This window comes from Pundamilia nyererei, unplaced genomic scaffold, assembly GCF_000239375.1.
Source record: "Pundamilia nyererei isolate P.nyererei 1_Seehausen unplaced genomic scaffold, PunNye1.0 scaffold00006, whole genome shotgun sequence".
In the NCBI taxonomy this organism is placed as follows: Eukaryota; Metazoa; Chordata; class Actinopteri; order Cichliformes; family Cichlidae; genus Pundamilia; species Pundamilia nyererei.
The window spans coordinates 622,457-641,971 of record NW_005187407.1 but is presented as its reverse complement, the minus strand read 5'-3'; the positions used below and the strand labels follow the sequence as shown (position 1 = coordinate 641,971).

The 19,515-nt window shown below is 42.5% G+C and overlaps 1 protein-coding gene across 10 annotated transcripts in view; it reads right to left on the bottom strand.

The window, feature by feature from the left end:
- Positions 1 to 6: 6 nt before the first annotated feature.
- pde4d (phosphodiesterase 4D, cAMP-specific) overlaps positions 7 to 19,515 on the bottom strand; it is a 203,691-nt gene continuing 184,182 nt past the window's right edge. For 9 of the 10 annotated variants that reach the window (XM_013914808.1, XM_013914821.1, XM_013914818.1 and 6 more), the window contains 11 exons: positions 18,141 to 18,190; positions 14,015 to 14,127; positions 5,740 to 5,833; positions 5,461 to 5,636; positions 5,241 to 5,339; positions 4,966 to 5,130; positions 4,631 to 4,730; positions 2,818 to 2,972; positions 2,564 to 2,686; positions 2,267 to 2,449; positions 7 to 2,175 (listed from right to left, as the gene is read on the bottom strand). In XM_013914808.1, coding sequence (XP_013770262.1) covers positions 1,663 to 2,175; positions 2,267 to 2,449; positions 2,564 to 2,686; positions 2,818 to 2,972; positions 4,631 to 4,730; positions 4,966 to 5,130; positions 5,241 to 5,339; positions 5,461 to 5,636; positions 5,740 to 5,833; positions 14,015 to 14,127; positions 18,141 to 18,190 — 1,771 coding nt within the window. In that variant the 3' untranslated portion in view covers positions 7 to 1,662. Of the gene's footprint in view, positions 2,176 to 2,266; positions 2,450 to 2,563; positions 2,687 to 2,817; positions 2,973 to 4,630; positions 4,731 to 4,965; positions 5,131 to 5,240; positions 5,340 to 5,460; positions 5,637 to 5,739; positions 5,834 to 7,157; positions 7,671 to 14,014; positions 14,128 to 18,140; positions 18,191 to 19,515 lie in introns of those variants that run through there. The other variant, XM_013914820.1, reaches the window with a different exon arrangement.

Below are 19,515 nucleotides of genomic sequence, written 5' to 3'. Positions count from 1 at the left end.
AATAAATAATAAATTGAGGCGTAAAATATGATAGAAAAAAGTGAAGAGTTTTGGCTGTGATGTAGGGCGACAACGTTCAAGCCTATGTGCGCACGCGTTTTGGCGAGTTTAAATAAAACAATAAATGTAATCATAAACGAATATATGTATCTGTGCAAGAGTATCTGGATATCTGTAGAGGATATCTGACGACTGCACGATGGAGCTGATTGTCTTGTCGAAAACAAAGACAGTAACTGGAGTTAACGTCGTGTAGGCAAAAAAACCCTATAAGAACAAAAATGTGTTCGTGATGAAAAGCACATTTACAACAGGTAAAAGAAAACACAGTGACTGGAAAAAAGCAGCAGTTCTTGATGTGCGTGTCAAATAAGGGCAAGAAAATGAAAAGAAGGACGATAAAAAGCTTTCGTAGCATTTGTATAAAATCACCCTATAATACCATTTCTATTTCTGTATACTTGGAGCACTAAACAAGCTTCTAAAAAAGGTGCTTTTTGTATCAACTACAAAGCATTGCATTGTCTTAGGATGTGTTCAAAAGAACTGCAGGCAACGACAATTAAATTTAAAGGCTTGTAACAATGTAACTGAAGTGTGAAAACCTCGGCTTTCATGCTTCCTTCTCGGTGAAGACGCTCACCAAAAACAATAGTTATTATGAATGAATTCCAAAATTCAAACTGACAGGACAAACCAAATATGAGTACAGTGGCATGGAAATAGTAGTATAAATGCTATTGGAGCAAGTGCAAACAGCTCAGAACACTCAATGTAACCCAGCTGTAAAGATATCCCCTTCAAGGAAAAAAAACAAAACAAAAAAACACTGAATATCTACGACACGTTTCTCCCCCATTAGTTTCCAAAAGTTCCCTCGTTTTCTTTATTTCTAACAAAACAGAGCCTAAGATTGCAAAAGTAAATTCTAGAAAATATCTGAATCTTACATACAGTACGGTACAAAAAAATTAAAGAGGTCTAGGACAGCGACACAGCCGTTTCGATTTGAGCTTGGTGTCAGTCAGGTTTTCAAGGAAGACTTCCACAGCAGAAATGTGTCTCAAAAAGTTCCCCGGTGTGCTGCAGCTTTCATCTCTGCGGCGCCCCATCAGGTTTTCTCGACCGGATGACAGCATAACGTGCCTCCTAATTTGTAGCGGGAGGGGGGGATATGACCTAACCGAGAGGGAGGTTCTCCTTGAACACGCCAACAACTGTCTCTGTAGAGTATGGGCACTTAATAAAACACGGAAACACTGGCAAACCTTCGGGCGAGGCTGAGACGAAGCAGAAAAGGAGGAAAACGTGATGTTACGTACAGTAAGAACAGCACGGAGGAGACTGAACTGCTGGTCCACAAACTTAAGCCTGTAAAAGGGAGGGGGCTGTAAAGGTGAAATAAAGACACACCACTTCAGTACAAATGGGAATGGAAAGGAGTTTTCCTGAGTGCAAAAAAACTTGAAGTAGTACCAGTGGGCGTGTCTGAACAAAGCGGGCAGGGAGGAGTGGCCAAGGTGGGGAGCAGCGCACGCTTTGGAACCAGAAACATGGATGTATAAAAACACACACAGATTCAACAAAACCCAAAAAATATTCTATAAATAATCATCTGTCATTACTAAGAAGAAGAGTTAATCAGATGCTGTCCATAAACTGCTATGTGTCAGGGGATTTCGCTTTCTCCTCTTCCTCCTCTTCCTCCTCCTCTTCTGCTACCTCTTCCTCGACAACACATGATTGTGAGCAGGGTGTTTCTCCCTCTTCTACTACCTCATCATCATCGTCATCGTCCTCCCCCACCTGTTCGTCCAAAGGTATCTCTGTTGATTCAGAGTCCTGCGTACAGAGTGTTTTAGAATCAGTACAGCTGTTTTCCTCCTCCTCCTCTTCCTCCTCCTCCTCCTCCTCCTCTGGCTGGCTGCCGCTGTCTTTCTCAGTGTCCGACTCCCCGTCCTCCTCCAGGGTGAGCTCGAATTGGAACTTGTCCCCTCCCGGAGGTCGAGTGCTGTCCTCAGGCTCGTCCAACGCAGGGGAGGGACTTTGGGGGATGGTGCTTTGGTACCACTCTCTGTTGTCTTCTAACGTGTCCAGGATGTCCTGGGCATCCGGATGGACCAGGTCAGCCCACGTCTCCCACAAAGGGTGGACGATATAGTCTATGAATCCAACCTACAGAGGACACGCAGGAAAAACAGGACTCTCAGTGTGTGTCTACACAGTACACAAGTACAGTACACTTATCTGCCTGTGTGTGTGTTACCTGGCTCTTTTCTACTGAGGCATTGTGTTTGTCACACATGGGGCTGATCTCCATGCCCCTCTCCCGTTCTCGGTCACCTTGGCTGAAAAACTCTTCCATGATGCGATCCGTCCACTGCCGGTACAGCTGCAGAGGCTTGGTGGGGTTGCTCAAATCTGCACAGTGCACCATGTTCTGGAGAACCTGAATGTGACCGGTAACACAGTCTAAAACACAGCGCCAATGTCCCAAAAGACACTATAGACAGCAGCAGGAAATACTACAACAGAGACGTGGATATTAGACAGCCAGTTTTACCTGTATCCTGTCAGAATAGTTATCCAGCAGTAAGACACCAGAGCTGGTCACTTTCTTAGTTTCCACCATTGTTTTCAGATCAGCCAGCAGATTCATGTGCTTGGACATGTCTGTAGCTAGCACCTTTATAAAGACCAACAACAAACTGTTACTAGTACTCAGCAAAGAACACTGTCGCTTAATTTGTACGTAATATACTACACAAGGCTTTCTACTCAGCCTTTATTACAAAAGATGAAACTCTTTTCACTTACGATGTCAATGACCATCTTTCGCAGTGATTGTCTTTGTTTTTTGGTCAAGTTTTGGAAGATGTCACAGTTCTCCTCTTGCAGGAGCTTGAAACCGACTGCTAGATGATGGTTCTCTAAGACGGACGAGTCATTGTACATCAGTGCCAACTCTGAATCTGCAGGGGGGAAACGGTTGGTTAGTTTAGTTTGCAGAAACTTAGCAGGAAGCTGATAAGTCCGCTGGTACACTTCTGTACATCCAACTGGAAATTCTTTTCAAGTTGCTTTTAGGCTAAGCTTAAGTTGATACACGCTGCGCGCCACCCCATCTCTTCCTTTTCATGCTTTGTCCTGTTAAATCAGTGTCTGCAGTCATGCATGCCTGCTCTTGTTCTGTTCTGGAGGTGTTGCTGCTGCTCTCAGTGCCTTGTGCTTTCCACACATGTGCATGTGCCAAAACCATACTGCCAAATACAAATTACCATAGATGGGAACAGCAATTCTAAACTGTGCATTTCAGTTTAATTAGATCCATAAGACAATAAATGTGCAACAATCGCCTATTAGTGCAACAAATTTCTCTAATGGTGTCTTGCTGAATTTTATGTGTGCTGCTATGGATTCCTTGGTGAATGAGCAGCAGAAGAAAGCCCCATCATGTTTACCGCTGAGAGATTTCCCACTCGCGGTCATTTGAAGGACCTCTAGCTGTATTTAGATTTTCCATTAAGATGCATTAGTCTTGGCCACAGTGAAACCGAGCAGCAGAACAGAGAAAGGGGATCCTGCTCCGTTGCTCTCTGGCTGACAGCAGATCATTCTGGTGGCACTTAACAAGGATGACTCACACTGCCTTTACTGCAGGGATTCCCCATTTGGGGCTTATGGTAAGCACTACACATTTTATGTGTGTGCTACGTGTATGCGACTGCATAGTGTGCCTTCTGTTCTGAGGCTGGTGTTAGTAATACTCTTATGCATTTGTGCCCAGTGGATATAAACTGCTTTTGTTTGAGTTTTCCTCTAAACCGTCAAATTAAGGTGATATTTGTGATACTGCTAACCATAAGCAAGTGAGTCAGTTAAAGTGAGATAACAGGGGTTTAGTGTCTAGCTCAGGGATACATTAACAAACACAACAACATGAAGCAGGCATGCAAGTCTGGCATGGTTATAAGCTCAGTTGAGATGCTTCTATCACTACTCTTGGTGTTAGTGAGTCACACAGATTATCTGGCTTTTATTTCTTTAGGTTTTGATAAATCTGTCTTTGTGATGTCTACCCTTCACTCAACAATGGGGATTACTGGAATTTAGCAACCAAAATGCAATGGCCTATAAAAAGAAATAAGACTCTCAGCGTTGATTAGCTACCGCTTGATGTAAACAAGAAAATATTGAGGTCAGCACATATAGTGTGGCTACATTTGTCCTCAGAAGGACGTTTTCCTAAGAATCCTGAATGATGTTGAGTACAGGGATTAGGGCAATTATTGATCGTCTCTTTGAACTCCTCTGCTTTGGAATCACATGTCAAAGCCATCACACGTGCCTGCAAAAAACATGCTGGTAAACACGTGCATGTGTGCAGGCACTAAGTGTTTAAGCCCAACCCGCACATTTGGAGTTGATGCAAGAATCAATTCAGAGTTTGGATTAATTATGAAATGCGATTTATGAGAGAAATTATATTTATAATGCAGAGTGTGTGCATATGTATGCTTGCTAACGAAGCAGAGGCATCAATGTGCATGTTCTCACCTTTGTGCCAGAGTGTGTGCGTTTGTGAATACTTGGTAATGACACAGTTGCTAACACTCATATTCAGGCTTACTGGTGTTAATGAGGAACTGGTTCGAGACTCCGGGATGGTCCACGTCATGAATTGCACTGGCAAAGATGGCAGCGAGGATCTCAAGGTCTGTGAACACAGCCTGGAAAGAAGAAGAAGCAAGTGTTGAAGGGAGAGCGGAGGGCACTGATGCGAGAGTCAGCTCGCTGGATAAAAATACCCTTTCAAGTTTAGAGCCATTGATTGGACGTGGAGAAGGAGTTTGATTGAAGCTGATTGTGGAAGCATGGCCTACGTGTTTGTGAGTATATGCATGTCAATGCATGTGTACAAGAGTGCTCCATGTCTTTGTGTGTGTGCGTGCACTTGCACCTCACCTCAAGGGCAGGGGTGGATAGCAGCACGTGAGTTGACTGGGTGACGTCAGCAGCATGGATGTTGTTATGATAGGCCACATCGGCATGGTAATGGTCTTCTAAGGTCATCAGGTAGGTTATAAAGGTGTCGAGTGGAATTTTAAAAGTTTTTAACAAGTCTCTCTCCTGCAAATAAGAAATAAAGGGGGGGGGTATTACAATTAAGACGGTTTGGACAATTTGGGGATTCATCAAGCAGCAAAAGAGCCAGAAAAACAGAAGAGGGAAGTCTTTACCTGGAATATTGTGTACATCATGACTGTCAGTGGTCGATTCCCAGAAAATTCAGAGATTTTAAAAACATTAAGGCCCCATTTATTCACATGCTCCAACTCCTGAAAAAATCAAAACCCCAAAAAACAATGAGATAAGATCAGAAATAAATTCCCTCAACTATATACATCAAATTGCACACACTGTGCACTATATTTATGTAAACTATGCACACAAACACACCTTAGCAAGTTCATCTTCGGTCTCGGTCTTGACTCCAAATCGAGGGATGTTCGAGTTTGTGAGGCTGGATGAGTGCTGCAGCTTTTTCACCCCACTGATCTGAGACATGGGCTTGTTCTTCTTCTCCTTCTCCTTTTGCGTTTGAGGGGATGGCATCTCGACTTCATGCTGCTTGTCTGGAGAGACACAGTGCAGAAAAAAAAAGAACAGAAAAGTGAATACAAAGATTGTCACGATGCAGGAAGAAGGGCGAGTCTATCTACCCGTGTCATCACTCACCCAGGAAGGTGTTGGAGATGAACTCAGAGACTTGGTTCCCAGAGCGGCTCATCTCCGAGAGGTGCGTGAGCTCTCTATTCAACATCCTCTTGAACTGAAAGCGGAGCACACACACGTATATGAATAATGGGTTCAGTGTCTCGGAAAAAGGCATAATCACAATTACTTGGTTTTTCAGGTCAGAGGTGTTCAGAGGCACTTAATAATGTCATTTTCAAGTAAAGAACAGAAACTGAAAACATAGTTCAAGTTCCAGAACGTGAAAAAAAAAAAAATCTATGCATGTAAAGAAAACAGATGATTTGATGGCATACACATTCCTAATAGCAACAGTCTTTTGCAGACAGATTTTTAAAATTTCAAGGATCAATACAGTAGTTATTCCCAGAAATTTCACCTTCTCTCACTTTAACACACACACACACACACACACACACACACACACACACAGATTTAGAGGGCTGCTGCCCTGAAAAAACTGACAGCATTTGTTTATTCCTCATTTGCTCTTAGCTCTCCGGTGCCTAATTGAAGTGGCAGGCCCAAATTTAGCTGCAGCTTTGGTTTTGAAAACCAAATTGATTGATGTGGAGGCAAACGCTTTAAATCACTGATGTTCCAAACCACAAAGTTACAAAACAGATATTTAAAAAACCCCTCACTGCATTATTTAATTATGAATGAATTTAATTATGAAATTGTAAAATGCACAGTGTATATCAATGATTTATGTAAAGCCATACTGATCACTTTAAGCAAGCCATAACACCACAGGAGTCTCTTTAGAGCTCAGTCCGATTTAAGAACACCCACAGGCTTTTTTATAATGATGACACCAGAGGCTGCGAGCCACTTGCAGCCATTGTTGCAGAAAAGCGACAAATACAATAATTACAAACATATAAAAATAGCAACATATAAATAAAAATGCAACCTACAAGATTTCCAGATATCTGTATAACGTAAAATTAAAAGATTATGGACCTAAAAAGGAGAGACCTAAGAGTTGCTGTTTTCTTTGACCTAAGAGGCCACTTGTGCCGTTTAACCTTTGAAACAACCAGAATGGAAATAACGATCCAGAGATTTTGTGAAAACATCTTTGCTCTTGAATCCAAAGTCACCTAAATTATCATTTTTTTCTGTGAATTACACCCAGGCAGCACCATGCGAGTACAACATTGGCTCTTCACATCAAATGCATCAAAATGGAAAACGGACCCAGAAATCTCACACCAATGCAGCAACAGTTTGAGGAGATATATGACGTGCTTCGTATATCTCAACTGGTCTGAGGGATGAAAGTTACAAAAAAACCACGTCCTCTCGATGAAAATTAATTTAAGCAATCACGTCAAACTAGGTGTGAAGCATATGAATATATAAAAAAACTACACTAATATAAGAAGGGATCTTACCTTTATGTATCCCCAGGACACAGAGAGCAAATAATTTGCTTCAGGCATTTTGACAAATCAAGCAAACCTATCCAGAAGCAGAAAAGGTGCAGGTTTATAGTCCGGTATACTGCTCAGTCAATGAAAACACTAGACAGCTAGTAAAACAAAGGCAGTTCCCGCCAGTTAAAATACCTCAACCTGAGGAGCCCGCAGAGCTCGATTCCAAGTAAATCAGCTGTGCAGAGTCCGTCAGTGAAGCATTGCGTTCTTGCCCTGCAAATAACCAAAGAACCAAGCCGAAGAAAAACAGATTCTGACAGAGAAGCGGAAGAAACGTGTCTCCCCAAAGATCCGATGCGAGCATATTGTGACCACACACGGTGACACAGATTGGCATGTGAACACACAGAGTCAGGCACAGGGATGCACTGCTGAGTCTGTGAATAATTGATGATGGTGCGGATGCTTAGTAGATGCCAAAGCACCAGGACAGCAAAATTTTTCTCTCAGCAGCTCCCAAACAGGACTGCCTGGCTGCTTCTGTATGTGTGACACAAGCTCCCATGTGAAGCGCACAGGCTGCCTCCCTCACACGGTCGTACGGCGGCAGCGAATCAGGGCCCGGATATGAAAGAAGTGTGAGCTCATCATCATCTCTGATTGGTTTGGATTGGAACAGACCTGAGACTGCCTGCTGTTTGATTGGCTGGGACTGAGGTCAGTGGAAAAATCTACCCCTTCCCTTTCCTTTAATTCCTGCGGTGCAAGGGGGATGTTAGTTTGCATATGCATGTGTGTGTGTACAGTACACACCTACATTTGTGTGTATGCAAAACATGTTCATATACAAGATGCATGGCCAACTGTTCTAACCTTCTGCACAGCTTGATATACAAGTGCAGGTTACCTCATCCAACATGATATAATATTTAAAAAAAGCTGAGGTCACCTTCCACCCCGGTATTCAAGCGAGGTGAGTCACAGCAGCATCACTGATGAGATGATGTAAACACACACACAAAAAAACCCCATCATTAGTCTTACAATAAGAATGAGCGTCACAGTTATCTGAAGTGGGCTCAATAGGACAGAAACTAAAAGTGCTGCAGCCACACAGGCTGCTCCGTGTGCGTGTCAGCAAGCTCGGGAGGTCGTCGCTTTAATCGAAGGCAAAAGATGAAACCTTATTCAAGCAGGAGTTTTTTGTTTTTCTTTCTGAAGCAGCACCAAGCGACAAACACCTCCAAAGTGAGTATATCCACCTGATGCTTTATGAGTGCATTTCATGTCTCCAGCAGTCATTTTTTAATGTTGACATCCAGCATTATTGAATTATCCGCCGATAATCTCAAGTCTTAAATTTGAAATTTTACAGGAAAACCCACGTTGAGTCAGCTCACCAACGATGTCCCAGTGAAAAAAAAGGGCATTGACAGAGAGCTGTTTGCAGTTTGCTGCAATTCAAATGTACAGGGCATCTGAATCTTGTCCTACCAAAATGAGTGATATTAGATGTGTAAGCTCAAATAATTACTGGGCTGCTTCTTGTAATTGCAGGTGTGGAAAATTCTGAACTGTGATACTATTCTTAGGATCTGGACAGGGGGTATTTCTAGGAAAAGCAGAACCAAACTTTGGTGAAAAACATGTTTACTTTGGACATTGGTTTATTTAAAGAAATGTCTTAGTATAAACACTTGTGTATGCTCTTCAAATTACCTGTTGAGGTACTGGTCCAAAAACATTTCCAATCAATGTTCAGAGTTCAGACAGCGTGCAAGTTTTGATATTACAGCTTTACTGATAAATATTGCAGTGATGATGATGATGATGATGGATCATTTTTCTAATCATCACCACCATCTAACTTACCCCACCCCATAAACCAGGGGTGTCTGACACATGGTCCTATCCTTATTAGGGTTGCGGGGGTGGTTGGAGCCTATCCCAGCTACCATAGGGCGAGAGGCAGGGTACACCCTGGACAGATGGCCAGTCTGTTGCAGGGCAGGGAATGTACAATGAAGAGATAAAACTTGAGAGAAGAGCATGTTTGCCCCTGAAAAAAGGGCGGCATCAAACATCTGGGAGATGAGGGGAAAAAAGGCCCAGCATTTTATTAATTTCTATCGGCTGGCACCACATGTAAAACAGTGGAACACAACCGCACGGTAATTAACGCGTAATCCATGACACACAAGCATAAATGTCGGGGATGATGTCGGCCGCTAACATAGCTAACGTCGAAAGGACTGCAAAGGCTGCCTGCAAAAGGCCTTAGTAATGCTGATGAGCATTAATAAACAGAATATAAAATTACAATTGTCAAAGTTAAAAAGATTATTCCAGATCTTTATATGGTTCATATAAACTTCTTTTTAAAAATTTGAATCTTTAAAAAACAGTGAAAATTTGAACCATAATCAGGTTATTGAAACTTGCGCACACCCACACAAAACATCCACAGCCCCTGCGTTTCTTTAGATTTAGAGTCTGTTCTTTCTTTTTCATGTTGTGTATGTAAACGCACATGTGTGCATGCATGTGTCGAGTGTTTACATTGATTGAAAAGGGACCAAATCTGTCTCTGATTACTTTACGCCCCACTTCCACAGCCTGTTTGGCACTGTGAGTAATTTACAGCTACACTGGAACAGATGAGCCCACCGGCTCGCTGAGATCCAGTCGCTTTGATTGACTCACAGCCAAGCAGGCCAGCACAGGCCCAACACACACGCACATGTGTGCACGCACAACACATGGTCTCCTCTCAGGTGGACAGTTTAAACAACGCCTGCTTACACCTCACTAATCCACACAAACTCCCACTCGCTGTCACGCAAACACACACAAAGCAATAGCTTAGCCAAGAGGTGTGAACTCAAACTATTGGGTAAAAATTGGAAAGTGTCACACCGAGCATAGATGTGTGTTGTGACCAAAAATATCTGTTCCTGCTGTGTATATATAGCTCGCAACACCTCCAGATCAATGTATTTTTTTCGTTTCTCACATTCTGCATTTATTCGGGCAGCAGACGCCCCCTCTCCGCAGAGGGAGCAGGAACACTTTAATTGTTGTCAGTGTTATAGATGAAATGGGTCTGTCACCCATTCATGACATACAGAAGACACCAAGGAGGAAATCCATATGTAGGAAGGCTACAAACAGGTAATGGTAAGACTGGTTGGTGGTTCGATCCCCCGGCTCCTCCAATCCACACGTAAAAATGTGTCACAGGGCCAATACATAGTGCATGACTGTTAGGAAAAGGGCTGTACCACACAAATACTAGTCCATGTACCATTTATAGCACAAAGTATACCTATGAAAACTAAGATCAGCAGCAAGATGCAAAAGCAAAGAGAACTAGCCACTAATTCAGCCACTGAAGAATGAGTCTGAACCGCATCGCATGTGTAAGCCCTCCTCGCTGAACTAGATCCAACTTTTAGGGACAAGACAGTTTGAATTCTTAAGGGAAGCTACATGTTATTCAGAAAAAGCAGAAACCTCTCCTCGCACAGATCTGAGATCAGTGATGAGAGGCTGCTAAACTAGGTGTTTCCTAAGGAACCTCTTGCTCTTTCTTGAAATGAGCTGCTAAGAAACACTAATAGTGAAATATCAAAAGAATAATACTTTTAATCATTTAAAAGTATCACTGCAACAAGTGGAGGAGATACAGTATAATCAGTTACTGGTTATACTTGCACATATTGTCTGTTGGCCTCATTATTTGAAACTTTGGCCACATTCAATAGCAGCACCTGCCATTATAGCAGTGTGCATATATAACAGGAAAAGCATAATTTAGCACAGGTCCATATTATAGACTTTGGTATTTACTTTACCTGCTGCAACAATTAGAGAGTCATTATGAAAACAGAAGATATCCACCAACACCCACTGGCTGCTGCTGATTTGCAAAAGACAGGGAAGCTCAACCTTACAGGTTTAGGTTAAAAAGAGAAGTGACACGATCCAGATTCTTGTTCAGGTGTGGCACCAGTCGCACTGCAAGTGAATCAGACTTACTAAAATGGTGATGCCAGAAAAACAGAAAGAAAGTTTTAATGAGTCACTTGCCATATGCCAGGAGATCCGCAGATGAGATCACGACACAACCAAAATACACAAGTCTTAACTCCTTCCCACATAAAAAGACATTTGATCACCTCCCCAGTACCCTTAATGACGAGTTCTGAGACCTCAATAAACATCAATAAAGACAATTTTTGACGACCATCAGAATAGGTTCTAGGTTTTTCCAAGGGACGCCCTAGTAAGTTGTATACAAAAAGATCACAATCACTAACTTCTGATTCACACCTTGTCATTTTGTTCTGGAAGAAACCACTCAGTTCAGAAAAGAGTAACAACAGTTGCCCATAGTAGGAGTCCAAATGGGGGAAAGAGTTCTTGCCTTTAGTAAAAAGGACACCTTCGAACCTGAACATCCAAGCATGACACCCTGATATTTCAAATGAGAAAACAGCCAACGCTAATCAGACTTGACTAGTGCACATCGATCTTACAGAAGAGCAAAAGAATCCCCGAAATACTTAATCACACACAAAGGAAAAATATCTAACCACGGGAGTATCCTGAACTTGAACCCACAGAGAACCAACAAGTGTCACCTCAGAGACCTATACGAGATTACAGCAAAGCGTCTAATAGACACGCTGTCTGTTAGACGTGTGTCAATTTCACACTTTGCCTCTGCAAAAGGGTGAAATAGACACACATGCAGAAGTTGAATTACCAGCAGGGGGAGATAATAATAATAATAATAATAATAATTTTAAAAAAGCCAAGAAGTCAGTAGTGAGTAAAAAAACATGTGAAGTACATTTCAGGGTCCTTAATCAGTAGAATCGATTAAGCTAGGTGGCTAATATGTACATATTGTCCGTGTAACTGTGTTAATAATGTCTAAGAGTCAAAGCTGGAAATGGACAAGCTATGCCAGTGGCTCAGCGATTCTATTACAGGTTTTGCCGTGATACTGGGTTGCAGAGACATGTGCACTTTTAATGTCAAAGAAGGTGTTACAACTGCAAACAACTTGTTTCATTTGGTGTACACTGGGTGTGTGTGCTGTGTGTGTTTTTAGCTACTGTGTGAAAGTGCATTAAGTAGAATGGCAGTACGAATGTCCTGGAGGGCAAACTGACCTTGCCTAACCTACTGTTACAGCAGCCTCTAAGCCTAACAGAGTAACCTTGGGAATAGTGATATTCCGAGGTGACGTGCAGTATTTCACCAGAATATATTGTGACCTGATTTGAGGGCAGAGATGATGAATGGGAACCCACAAGGAACTGTACTTTATGGGCGGTGAGTTTTAACAATGGTCCCAAACACTGAGAGAAGTGATTTTTCCGTAATTTTATTCCATTTTCCTCAAATGAATTCAATCTTCTTTTTTTTTTTGGGTTTCTTTTATTTATCTCGATGATGAGCTGAGGATACCTTTAAACACCGATGTTAAAGTCTGCGGGCTCCACACATAAAGTAATGGCCATGTGTGGGAGATGTAGCGACTGTATTACATGTGATGTCTTTGTCTGTACGTGTGTGAGTGTGTATGTGTGCATTGCTGAAGTGAGATAGCAGGGCGGCTGAGCCTGTGGCTGTTGCCATGACGACCAAAGATAGCTGTGCTGATAAAAGAGAGCATGTTACAGTTTTTCTTTTACCTCTCTCTCTCTCTCTCTCTTTTTAAAGAAGTGATTTTTTTTAAATTTAAATGAGGTAGATGTGCAGCGTGATGTGTGTGATCGCACTAACATCAGAGGTGAACCTGTGCTTTTTGTTTGATTCCTTTGTCTGTCTCTCCTCTTGGTTCGTCCCACCTCGTGTGACATCACAGTGTCTGACATCACCACAGCCCAGAGCTGATCAGCATTCAGAGCAGCACACTAACACTCTCACACACACGGACACACACACGCAGTGGAAGCGACTGAGCATGCTCATACCAAAACTCCTCGCTTGCATGACGATGCTATCGCTAACATATATAGACCATATAACATAAACAGACCAATGTGCGGTGTAATGACTGACGAGTATTAAGAAAGACATTAAACCACATAATCAAGCAGCACATAGATCAACCACACACACACACAAACAAACAAAATGTGGAAGAATCAAGTTTCTACAGTGCTGCTTTTACAGTGGGTTCATAATGAGTCATTATTGGGGATGAGGAGGTCTAAAGACAATGGAATTATGTTTAAAATCAACTACATCGACAGCCTGTGATACAATGGATCTCACTATTGTTTGTTAGTTTGCTAATGCAGTGCTAAAAGTGACCTAAGCTTTGTCCAAGAAAAAAACCAAGCCATTACGGCATTTAAACTTATACAAGAGTTTTGTATAAGATGAGTAAAATGACTGTATTTTTACATTTCTTTTTCTTTTAGATGGACGTGTAAAAACACAGGCGTGGGTTAGCAACATGACAACTCCCATGAAAGTGTGCTGCACAATTTCTTTTTAAAAGATATATAAAGTTAATCATTGAATGCAGTTCTGTTAAGCAGTCAAGCTTCATTTAGTAGTTTAGCTTCTTAGCACTTTCAATCTGCAGGAAACTCTGTATATACTGTAAATATTTGTAAAAGTGCAACTTCAAGTAGAGTTTAGCACATACAGTGTACTGGATGTCCCACACAGCATCAGCGCTACACTATATTTTGCTCAAACGCCACAAAATTAAAACAAAGCAGACAAACACTAAAGTGAAACCCAGGAGGAAGCAACTTCCACATTACAGAGACAGAGAATACTTATAACATATACTGCCATGAATTTAAAAAAACAAAAACCCACAACAACAACTTTTTAGCTATTCTTACCTTGTTTGAAGCCATCTCACTGACTGAGTGTCTCGTCTGCAGCGTCTCCAGCTGGTCCAGGCACCAGTCCAGCTCCTCCAGGGTCTCAGTGGCCAGTTTCTGGTAGGCCTCCTCTGCAGGGGCAAGACAGGAGGGCAGGGGATCAGTAAGGACCCGCTTCAGAGGGCTAGTGGACGGTCCAGGCCCGGGGTCTCCCACCCCACAAACAGCTAAGCTGGGATACCCCGAGTAGACACATGGGTGACTCTTCATACTGGACAGGTGAGCCAGCTGAGGGGGTAGGGGTGGGGGGCGTGGGAGCAGGGCCTTTATGTCCCGTATCCTAACCCGCAGATGAGCAGAGGTCAGCTGTAGCCAAGCTCATTGATTCCCCATGGAGAAAAGAAACCTTCACCGCAGTCCCACAGTTCCCGGCTTCTTCCTTTTAAGTCAGATACAATCCCTGGGAGTATGGCTGTGAGAGATGGATGGCAAACAGCCACCCCGAGTCAATTCAGTGTGTCCAGATGCTCGTTAACAGTAAGGAAACATCGGCAGAGAATAGAGACGTAAACCACAGAGCAAAGAGAGCAACAGCAGAAAAACAGACTTCCTCACTATCACCCATACACAGCACACACATTCTACTCAGTGATCTGGGTGTATAGGGTTTACTGTATGATTCATAAGAGAAGTATAATTCCAGTCATGTAGCAAGATGAACAACAGTCTGCTTAGCAGGCCCATGTCTGCCATAGGAGGGATGGAGCGAAGACGGGGATCAGGGAAAAGAGGATCCAGTGAGAGGCTCAGAACCAGGCAAGATCCATGTCACTATTGTCCAGGGTGGAACAAACACAAGATCGTTCACAGCAACTTGACATGGTTAAGAAATACATCTCACAGACACACACACATACAAATACACGGACACCAACAGACGCACACATGCATGCACATGCACACTCACACCAGACAAAATGCTAACCATAACACATCATGATTTTGTCTCCATAGCCTCTCTGCCAATGAAAAAATCCATGGTATCCGGGAAGCAAAGGGTATAATCCAGTGCTGTGTGTGTACGCTGGACAGTGTTTCCTATGGATGCTGTGTGTGTGTGTGTGTGTGTGTATAGGGGGTGGGCTGCTGTTGCTTCAGCGTCCCTGGTAGCCAAACGTGCTGCTCTCCCCAAGCTGTACCTAAAGCCTGAGAGGACCGCACTGTGGATGGGGAAGGGAGATCATCAAAACAAGGACTGGACTGCTGGAAGTGAGAAGCCAGAGCTGGGAGCTCCCTATACTGAGTGTGCATGCATGCCAATATGTGCTCAGCATACAAATACACCAAAAGAGAGAGGTAAACAAATAGATGGCAGACCATATTGTGAAGATGGCAGCGGTTTAGCGTGATGAGCCCGACATCGCAGTGCCACGGTATCCTTTTCTTTTCGTTTGAGATCAAAGTCTCAAAGTCAGCCTATGTTAGCAGAAAATGTCACCTTGTCAGAAGCCAATTAATATTGATGCCTTAACTAATTTAGGAAAGCACACAGGGGTTTAATGCAATGTGATCTGTGATGTGTGGTCACTAAAGCCATAATTCAGTTACACAGACAAGGCAGTGGCAGATTAAAACACACGAGGACTACATTTAGTTTCGTGATGCCATATCAACTTAGCATTTGTAGGAAGTGTTTAAAGTGCCTTAAAGCCTTTGGGAAACACTGCTCTGTCTTCATATTGACTTTACTGATGTAAATGTGTACAGTTAAGTTTTCAAGTTCATAGCTCTCGATTGCACAAGTAGGACAAGATAAGTAAATTTTATTAATATCTCATGCATTATATTTGGAAGAGATGCACACTAATTTTGTTACCATATGGGTCTGTTTTGTGCACAACAATGCCTTTCTATGACCTCATACTCTGAACCCCTATCCCGCTTCATTGTCTTTGACAAATCTTTCCCACCCTGCTTCCATTAGTCCCCTTCCTCTCCCACACTTCTCCACTGATCATCCTTCCCCTCTTTGTCTCTCTCTCTCTCTTGCTCCTATTTTTTTGTCTCTCGCTTCGCTTCCCCTCAGTCTCCTTTTCTCTCTCGGTGTCTCTCTCCCTGGTGTGGTGTCAGTGGCTGGGGTGCTACTCTTTCTGACAGCAACTGCACTGACGTCAATGACATTCTTCTCATGCTTAGTGCGACATCAGACACCGGCGCTCAGAGAGGCCACTCTGCTGCACAGACGCAGGGCTGCAGCCAAACTATGTACCGGAACAGCTTGACAGTGAAGTTGGAGTGGGAGACGATGAGAAGAGGAGAGAGGAAGAGGAGCAGCAAGGAGGAAAAGGAAGGAGAACGCAGAGCTCGGGAGGAAGGACAGCTCTTGTGACACTGAGTTTAGCATCAGCTTTGAAAATAGCTTCTGGCCGCATCGCGTGCAATAAAAAAAGGAAAAAGAATGAATGTAACCAAAAACATAATTCTACTGTGTTGAATACTGAATGCGAGTGACACGTGCATCTCTTTAAACTCACCTCAGTGCCTAAATGTTTAAAAAGCTGCCATAACCGTTTGAATCAATTATGCAAATTACTGCCTGCCTGCATTGCTTGAAACTTGAAATCGTTGTCTGTCTCTCCCTCTTTACTTTAACCAGCAACTATTCTCATCCACAACAGGTAAAAGGTCAAAGAACTATTAGTGCATCTTTCCGATAACAGAAGAAAAAAAAAACTGCTCTGGCAAGCAGGGGCAGGAAGCTAAAGATGGAAAGACAAGCAGAGGAAGGGGCAAAGAGCCCTACATGCAATCTCACTTTTATTGACCAGCATCTTCTCCTTGACTGATTTACCGACTTAATTTTAATTATACTCCCTTTATTGTCTTTCTCTGCAATGCGACTTGTTGCAGGCTCAATAAGCCTTTGCGTTACAAGTATCAGTCAATAGTCTCAAATAATTATGCTCATGACTCACAGCTGTCACCAGTTTATGGCAGGGCTGTGCACCAGATTATTTTCTAAATATAGCACGATGTCAGTGGTTCTTAATATATAAGCAGGTTGGTAAGTCTCGAGATTTCGATTTTAACATCTGTAAGGATTGCCCACAAATACAAGAGTAAGCAAAAATTTGGCACCCTTAATAAATGACTATTATAAATATATAGAATAATATATAGTTTTGTCCTTTTATTGAGCATATCTATGTCCATGTGTTTGTGCGTGCGCGCTCATGATCATTTTACCGAGCAATGCACAGTGAAATTATTTATTAATGGTGAAGGTTATTTGGTCTTTCCTGCAAACACAAGCTGGGTCGCAGCCATTGACACTGCTAAAAAGCAAAGTGACTGTCAAGGGCAAGTCTATTCTAGCCAGCTAACACTGTCTGTGCCATGTCTTCCTCACAACAAAAACACTTAAAGCAGACCAGACAATCTGTGCAGTACAGGGTATCTGTCCAATGTGTTCAACACATTAGGTTATCCAAGACAAGTATTACTATATATATACACACACACACACAACCTATTAATCTGTTATGGGAACAGTGATCTGTCTGTTGCTACAGCCCCATGAGTGCTTCTTAGAATAGAGACGTGTTACCAAATAAAAACAAACACTTCACCATACTATCGGACAGTCTAATTATTGTTGCTGTGAACCACTTCTCTGTGAAATATACAGTTCATATTTATATTCTGGCTCATGGGTTTGTTTGTTTGTTTGTTTGGGCTTATTGCACAACTTTTTGTGTGCTTGACAGCCCTTCATTGTTATCATATTTATCATCTTAAAACTGATAAAAGACATCATGATAATGATAGCGCTTCCGTTTTGTTACTATAAACTATTTAATCCCAGTTTCAGTTATGGATGAGACTACTCTGGTAAGGCTCTCCTTTTAGTTCTACTCAGAACTGATCACCAGCTTTTAGACAATGAATGAGCCATTTATTACATATTTTAAGTTATTATCTGTATTTCACTATCGTTGCTTATCATCTGCTTCTGCACTAGAGATCCCTGTGTGCCAAAGTGAGGTAAATATTGCTTTACAAAGTGCTGTGAACCACACGCGTACACACGCGTACACACAGTAGACAAAGATCATCAAGTCATGCCGTTCTTCTGTCTACGTACCTGTGAAGGTGGTCTTGGTGATAGGTGGTGGGTTACACATGGGTGATCTTCTGTCATGGGGGAAACAAAGAGCCACACAAAACAGTCGGTTATTAACTTTAAAAATAACAGTAAGTAAAGAAACGTAATCTCCTTTTGCTGGTTTTTTGTGACTATTACAACAGTCACACTGTTGTTGTAATACTGAATATATCCAGCAGAGGGCGAGCAAAGCCCGACTATGTGTGAGCACAGGAGACAGTGCAGGCAGGTGAAGGATGTGAACAGTAGCGGTTCTTGATGCGGGCGACACGGGCGGTTGCCCGGGGCAGCATCGTGGTGGGGGGCGGTATCATGGGCATCGGCAAAAAAATTTTTTTTTTAAATTGCTCGTTCTCATGCTGCCCTGACGTCATGCCAGCGCATATTAGGAATGGCACAGGCACCGATTGGTTTTCTATCGCCCATTTGCTGGGAGTAAGGGCGCCCTCCGTTTGCAAGGTGCGCCTGCTGCGTGTGGCACAGGGAGGAGAGGACGGGGCGGCGGGGGATTCTCTGGCTGGCTGAAGCAGCATCTAATAACCAACTCGCAAAATAAAACAAAATAAAAACAAACAAACCAACAAAAACACCAGACAAACAGCCTGCTGCTGAAGTCAAAGTAAACTTTACTGTCATCTCCGCTACATACAGTCCAGTATATAGAGAGACGAGACGACGAGGCTCCAGTTACAGCAGTGCAAGTAAACAAACAATAAATATAAGAAGAGTAAGAAAATAAACATACACTTTAGGACCAGGGGTAAAGAGAGGGGTAACAATTTAAAATTTCTATTTTACAGTTTGATGATTTAAAGTCTCAAACACACAACCCGTTGAAAGGGGAGGGGCCGGCTGCTTCGAAACAAAGCACATTTCATTCATAGTGTTGTAAATCCAAGCCCATTATGTATTGATGTTTTGAGTCCTGAGTTGTGCGAAATCCCAGAAATAAACCCTAGACAAAGCGAGTCTGTGAATTGAGGTGTAGGTCTATTAGGTTATGTCGTGGCGATCCTCGAGTTGGGGGATTTGTGTTCATATTGGAGTGCAAAATTAAAACCAATGGAAGATGGACAAGAAAAGTTCAAAGCCATCAGGTGCTCAGTTTAGAAAAAAGAGAAAAGCAGAGGAGGAGAAACGAGCAAAAGATACAGGTAAGCAGATGTGTCAGTGGATAATGGCAGGTCATCCTGAAACCATCAGAATCAGAATACTTTATTAAATTAAGGAAATTATGTGGGTTACAGTTGCTCCAAGAAGAAATGGTAAAAACAGTAACAGTAACAGACTAAACTCCAAACAATACAGTATGTTACAGATTTTAATATTAATTAGTCATTGTCAGTTGTTGATT